A 7263-nucleotide genomic window follows, 5' to 3' on the forward strand; every position below is an offset into this window, starting at 1 on the left:
AACCGAAAAAAAAAAAGGGGGGGGGGGGGGAGGGGGGGACTAAACAATGACAGTTTAAAGTAATAGTAAACTCCCACGTCTCATACACGAAGAGAATCAGGTATAAGGTATTGACATCGATATCTAGCGAAAGTCTACTCCCAGCTCATAAATACACAAAATAACCTTCAATTAACCAATATTCAGGGTGAGCCTTTAGCTACTATAAATAATTAACAGGGCAGCATTCCTAAAAAGCAAGACTCGTACGCACGTTTATCAGTATATATCAATTAAATTCTACAAAACCCAGAAACATTCCAAGGACTACAGCATTCAAAACCCTATATCCGATATTATCTCAATCAAGGAAGTGATATAAACCTGGAGAAATAGGCTAAATCAGTCAAACAAAAATGAAAAAGAACCTATTTACCCTTTACAGTATCTTCGAAATCAAACAGAAACAGATACAACGCGTAAAACCGAACAAAATATTTAGATCGGAAAATATCTTGATATATTTGACGGAAAATGAAGAAGGAAAAAAGGAAAACTCACCACCAGAGCTACGGCGAGGCATTATGAGAGGAGGCAAATAAACCCTAGAGAGAGAAAGTAGAAAGATAAACTTTAGCAGCTTTTGTGCCTTTGCAGGAACCGTGGAGTTTTGTGGAAATGGATTTTATAATCAGATATTTCGTGGTTTAGTGAGCTCGTGACGTGTTCGGATATTATTGGTTGCAAAACCTTTAAGTCAATATGCCAATAGAATATCCTATTTTCGTTTTATGGAAGATTTTGTTACACGATTATTCCCATGTAGTGAAAATCTTTATTTATTTATTTTTTTTAACAATCACTTTGTGAGTATTGACCAACAGTATATGTTGTACGTATTAAAATGTAATTTTGAAAAAAAAAAAATTTTTTTAGAAAATGCATGATTAAAAAGTAAGGCCCTGTTCTCTTTACCGTTTTCGGGTCGTTTTCTGTTTTCGATTTTTCAAAACGGTGAAAACGTGTTCTCTTCCCCGTTTTCGAAAACGAATTTTCGAAAACGTTTTCGAAAATTCGTTTTCGAAAACGGGGAAGAGAACACGTTTTCACCGTTTTGAAAAATCGAAAACAGAAAACGACCCGAAAACGGTAAAGAGAACAGGGCCTTACTTTTTAATCATGCATTTTCTAAAAAATTTTTTTTTTTTTTTTGGGGGGATAGGGGGGGGATTCTCAAAATTTAAAAAAAAAAATTAATTTTTTTTTTTAAATTTTGAGAATCCCCCCCCTATCCCCCCAAAAAAAAAAAAAAATTTATTTTTTTTTTTTTTTTTGGGGGGATAGGGGGGGGATTCTCAAAATTTAAAAAAAAAAATTAATTTTTTTTTTTAAATTTTGAGAATCCCCCCCCTATCCCCCCAAAAAAAAAAAAAAATTTATTTTTTTTTTTTTTTTAGAAACTAAAAAAAAGAACGCATTTTCAAGAATTTCAAAACAAAAACTCAAAATACAAAACTCAAAATGAATTCAAAACTCAAAACACAAAACTGAAACACAAAGAGAACACCCCCTAATGCTTTTGTCTGGGTTCCATTTTTAGCCCCTGTTTGATTAACATTAAATTAAATTACATTACATTCCATTTTTCTCTCTCCTATTTTCAATCATACAATCTTCTATAAAATAATATTACACGTAAATCGAAAACTTTACTTTCTTTTTCAACCACTCATTTTTCTAAAAAATACTATTCCCCCCATTACCATTTTCAGGTAATGGGGGCCAAACAGGGGCTTAATGTAATTTTCGGAAAAATATATTTTAGCATAGTAAATTTTTGAAAAATGTGAATAAAAAATAAGGAAAAAAGTTAAGTTTTTTAGATAATGATGGCCATATATAGGCTATATATTCCCCGCTCTATCCATCAAATGGGAGCATGGAGAATAGGGAAAGAAGATTAGACTCAATTGACTTATTGTCGAAGAATTCCATAGATTGTATTAGCAATATCTGTAAGTTTTTCTAGTTTTGAGCTCAATTCCAGCTTCAATACTTATGGCTTGCTTGACATAGTTTTCGAGATTACAAAGAGATTTGGGGGCTCAAAAGCTACTTTTGGAACCCTTTAACTAATTTTATTAAAAATTTTCTTTTAGTTAAAATAGATTTTAGAGAAAATTGATCCAATACATCTCTCTTAAAGTTCTTTCGAAACAGAGAACTCTTTTAAAAATTAATTTTTCAATATGCAATCACACAACTCTACGTAATTTTGAGCAGGGACAATTTTAGGGATTTCATGTGCTATATAACCTCCTGTACAAATATATTTTCGTGTGTGTGTGTGAAAATATAGGAAACATTTTGATAAAACATTTTTATTTTTATGTGAAAATATTTGTTGCACCATCGGCTTTGCCTCGCTACTCAGTAAAATGCTGGTGATAAATGATAATGAAGAAGGTGGAAATAGCGTGCACTTATGTGAGATCTATCTATTCAGTATGTCTATCGTACAAGTCTGTCATTTGACTTAAATGATTGTGTCTATTTCATTCAGTCGATTTCTAATTTGTTAGAAGCTTTGACCAATTTTCGAGAAAAACAGATAAGTATACAAGAAAAACAACACAAGGGCTTATGTGAGAGAAAACTCGTACTCTATAAAAGATAAAGATTTCTTACAATATGAAAATGTGTTGAAATCATATAGTATTTCTCACACGATGAACGTTAATTTTAACTTAAAAACACTAACTAATCTTTACTGCACTTAAATGATTATATTCTTCGAAACAATCATCAAATAAAGCTTTTGAATGCTACACTTAGATTTCTCTCCCTCGCTTGATGTGTTTTGTCAATAAGCAAGCACCTCTATTTATGGTACTTCTTGCTCAACAATTTGCATATTCTTAACATGTGAATCTTAAAACAAAATAAGGATTGTAAAAAGGATGCATGCAATATATAGTCTTTAAATCAAGGTGGAATACTATTCCAAGCCTATGTAGATTGTCAACTTTATTGCCTAACATTAAACGCATTCATGGTCTCATATGAGCCATTTTCTTTTACTTACTAGATGCAGTTTTGAATGCTTATGAGCCAATTCCCCAACAAATCTTCACGTTGGCAAATAATTGGGCCAATACTTTCTACCATCTCATCTAGCATTCTTGATCGTGCCTTCGAGAAAAATCCGATGAACTCTTCTTTTACCAACAACCACTATTCTCTTACAGAGAATTATCATATTCCATCATAACGAATATACACACTTGAAATTATATAGATTTGAGAATTTCAAGTTACCTCTTGTCAAATAACATTGCCGAAATTTATGGCGCAACCCCCTATTTTTGGCTATCTGGGAGTTCATCAGCTTTCGACGTAAATTCCACCATAAAACTCGTGTCAATGCCAAATCAATATATGTGTGCAAAGTTGTAGCCCGTTAGCATCAACTTATCCTTTTACATGGAAATTTATTAGCTAAGGACATTCGACTAGGATGAACATATCGTTTTTAAAGAATATTATTCTGTCTCGTGGAAAGAAGAAATACACTGTATTCAATTGAAACTTTTAAAGACTCTCTAAAAATCTGGATATATTCAATAGATATTTTTATAGACTTTTAAAAAGTCTCTACGAGTCACGGGATATTTAATTTAAACTTTTTAGGAGTCTTTACAAGTTTAGAGATATTCAATTGAGAAAGACTTTTGGGAAATTTATAATTTATTAGACTTTCAGAGACTTTTTGGTAGAAAACATATATAGAATTCTCACAAGAAAATCTCTCATCCATCGAGAGATTTCTCATAGAAGCCGTTCTTTTTCCTTCTAGGGTTTTCTCCTCCATCTCCTTCAATCAGGTAACTATCTCTCCCTCTATGAGTTTTTTGTTTATGGCTACAATTTGTTAGAGGATAATTGCGTGGACTTGTGCAAGCATCAATGCGAAGACATTTCTTCAACCTTTCAAATCATATGCTAGAGCTTTTGGATCCTTGGATTTTTTAACTTAACGTGTACTTAATTCCTACTTACCCACGCTCGATAAATCTTGTACTATATCATTAACAATTTGTGTGATTAAACGTCAATCTAGAGTTTGATATTACCACATTAATCGTATACCAACATGTGAACGAAGAAAAAAATAAAATCATTAAAAACCTTGAAATAAGGGAGTTTCCATGTATGATTTTTATGGACAATTCTTAAAATCGCCTTTAACATGTTATTAACCATTCCAATTCAATTATCCAAAAAAAAAAATGTGAATAGAAGTGCATAGAGTAGTTATGTTTGCTAGACTTTTTGTTGTTCATTTTGTATTTGCCTAATTATTTGTTCTCTAATTATACAACACTAGTTCTAATGGAAGGTTCAATACAGGGAAAATATACTGAAAAATATGAGAAATGGACGTCAAAAGAAAGCAATGAGCTTTTAAAACTCATGGTCGATACTGCCACATGTGGTTGGCGTGATAGTAATGGTCTGTTGAGCAAGATAACTGTAGAAAAATATATACTTCCTCATCTTAACAAAAAACTTGGGGTTGAAAAGATTTATGCCCAGTATAAAAGTCGTGTGGAATGGTTTAAAAAACAGTACAACAAGTATTCTAAGCTTATGCATCATAACTCTGGATTCGGATGGGATCATGTGACGAAGAAATTCACTGCTAGTGATGAAGTATGTGACTATTACTTTACGATGAGCTTCCTTTATTACTTGATTTAGAAACATATGAAATTTGAGTTATTGGTTAGTGAAGTGTATGTTTCATATATTAGCACTCATATATATATTTTTCTTTAATAGTCACATCCCGAAAATAAAAGTTATCGCACATACACTTTTTCAGACTATGAGGATTTGAGAATTGCAGTTGGAAGTGGGACAGCTATTGGGACACACTCAATTGCATTAGGGGATGATACTGATGCAAGGACTTTTCATACATAAGAAAGAAGAGTTAGTGACAGTTTAATAGATGACTTCAGGTATGATCCTGATACTAAAACATATATAATAATTGATAAACAAGATCCTATAAGTTTAGAGGTTTCCCCATCAATTCGAAAACAAAGTAGAATAGAATTTGAAGCAAAATCTAGTTCGTTTGAGCCTAAAAGCACTCAATCAGACATTATAGACAAACTTGCTAGTACAGTTGACAAGATCACTCAAGCAATTAAATCAACTGATAGTAGAGAGCCTAATTGTTGGAACATTATCAAGGAGATCCCAAACTTGGATGATGATGATCGTTTCAAGGTCTTTGATTTGCTTAATACAAAAGTAAAAAAGTCTGAGTTCTTGAGCATGACACCCGAAGAACGTTCTAAATAAATTACATTTAAATTAAATTGATGCTTTGTTATTTGGACATGATTGGTAGTAATTTTTGAATTTTTTGAATTATTTTTTGTTTGATTTATTGATCGTATGTTTTTTATATTTTATTAATTTGATATTCATTTATATGACATTATAATTATCTTTGCCTATATATTTAATTTTTGTTCCTTCTATGTTTAGGTACTTCCATATATATAATGTCTAATGTTAACATGCATGAAAATCATGAAAAAGAGGTGGATGAGATTGAAGCTGATGACTATAATGAAGCATTATATGAAACCAGACGGTACTTATGGATGGCAATTCAAGCAATTCTTTACGTGGTAGATGATCTTATGAATAATATACGTTGTGCACTTATTACATGTTCACTAACTCGGCAACCAAAACCTAGATATGGATAAGATTATATACATAAAATATTAAAGGAGGATCCGGAAAACTTTCGACAAGTTTATAGAATGTATTCGGATATATTTCTAAAATTAAGCAATATCATTAGAGAAAAACACTCTTACACGATACTAGGTATATTTGTATTGAAGAAATGTTTGCAATGTTTCTACTTATTGTTGGTCAAAATACTCGATATTGCTTAATTCGTCAAAAATTTGGTCGATCACATTTCACTACTAACAGAAGTTTCAACAAGATTTTACAGACATTAAACAAATTTGTTGTAGATATGACGGTCAAACTGGGAGTCGTTGTGCTAGAAGAAATAAGGGAAAGTATAAGATTTTACCCTTATTTTAAAGTAAGTGATGAAATAAGATTTATTATAATTTTTGTTTTATGTTTTCATTAGTTTTCTCGTGAATTCTTTGTAGTGTTTTATTATTTTTAAAATTGTATTGGAGCTATTGATGGTACTCATATTCCCGCAATGGTAACTGGACGTGATACAAGCAATTATAGAAATCATCATGGAACAATTTCTCAAAATGTTTTGGCCGCTTGTAACTTTAATTTGAAATTTATATAAGTGATTAGTGGATGGGAGGGATTAGCACGTGATTCTAAAGTATTGAGTGATGCTTTAACAAGAAGAAATGGACTAAGGTACTGCTTTATTATTTCATTTTTTCTTTTACCTCATTGTTTCATAACTACTTGTTAAATTTACAAGTATTTTATATTCAAGTAAATATTGTTTGGGAGATTGTAGATTTTCAAATCGACGTCAGTTTCTAACTCCTTTTCGAGGTGTCCGTTATCATCTTCAAGATTTTGCTGGTCAAGGTCGTGACCCAGAAAATACAAAAGAGTTGTTTAATCTTCGTTATGCTTCTTTGAGGAACGTGGTTAAGAGGATATTTGGTATATTTAAATCAAGACTCACAAATTTCAAAACAGCTCCACCATTTCCATATCACACATCATACACAAGCGAAACTCATATTAACTTGTGTAGGATTAAACAATTTTCTCCGGAAAGAATGTCGTAATGATGAATTTCCAATTGAACCTAATAACGAAGATTCTTCATCTTTTTCAATTAACGAGGGGGAAGACTTTGGACCATTTTTTGAGAGTCAAGAACTAGAAAGAGAGAATGCTAATGCATGGAAGGCTTCTCTAGCAGCGGATATGTGGAATGATGTTGGAAATGTTTGATATTTTTTTTGTTGATAATTATTAAAATACTATTTTTTTAATATTTTTATTATTTGTTAATCAACTTGATATAAAATGAAAAAGTATTTTATGTGTGGCGAGAACCTTTTTTTTTTTTGGGGACAAAATTTGACATGAAAAATACGATTTATTACTTTACATTTTCAATTATATGAGTTGTGGACGATTTGAATATATAAGAAGTTGTTAAACATATTACATATATTTTCTTTCAAAAAAATAAAAAGTCTTCGAAAGTCCTTAAAAGTCTTTAATAAAAGT

The 7263-nt window shown here is 31.3% G+C and overlaps 1 protein-coding gene and 1 pseudogene across 1 annotated transcript in view; one reads left to right on the top strand and one right to left on the bottom strand.

Moving 5' to 3' along the window:
- The window catches only part of LOC111410203 (hemiasterlin resistant protein 1-like), a 2922-nt gene extending 2260 nt beyond the window's left edge, over positions 1–662 (bottom strand). Inside the window, exon 1 of the mRNA XM_023040442.1 lies at positions 541–662. Within this exon, the coding sequence (XP_022896210.1) occupies positions 541–562 (22 nt within the window). The 5' untranslated portion in view covers positions 563–662. The remainder of the gene's footprint in view (positions 1–540) is intronic.
- Positions 663–6049: 5387 nt separating this feature from the next.
- LOC111411253 lies at positions 6050–6981 on the top strand (annotated as a pseudogene).
- The last annotated feature ends 282 nt before the right edge of the window (positions 6982–7263 follow it).

Source organism: Olea europaea, chromosome 15, assembly GCF_002742605.1.
Source record: "Olea europaea var. sylvestris chromosome 15, O_europaea_v1, whole genome shotgun sequence".
NCBI classification, from domain to species: Eukaryota; Viridiplantae; Streptophyta; class Magnoliopsida; order Lamiales; family Oleaceae; genus Olea; species Olea europaea.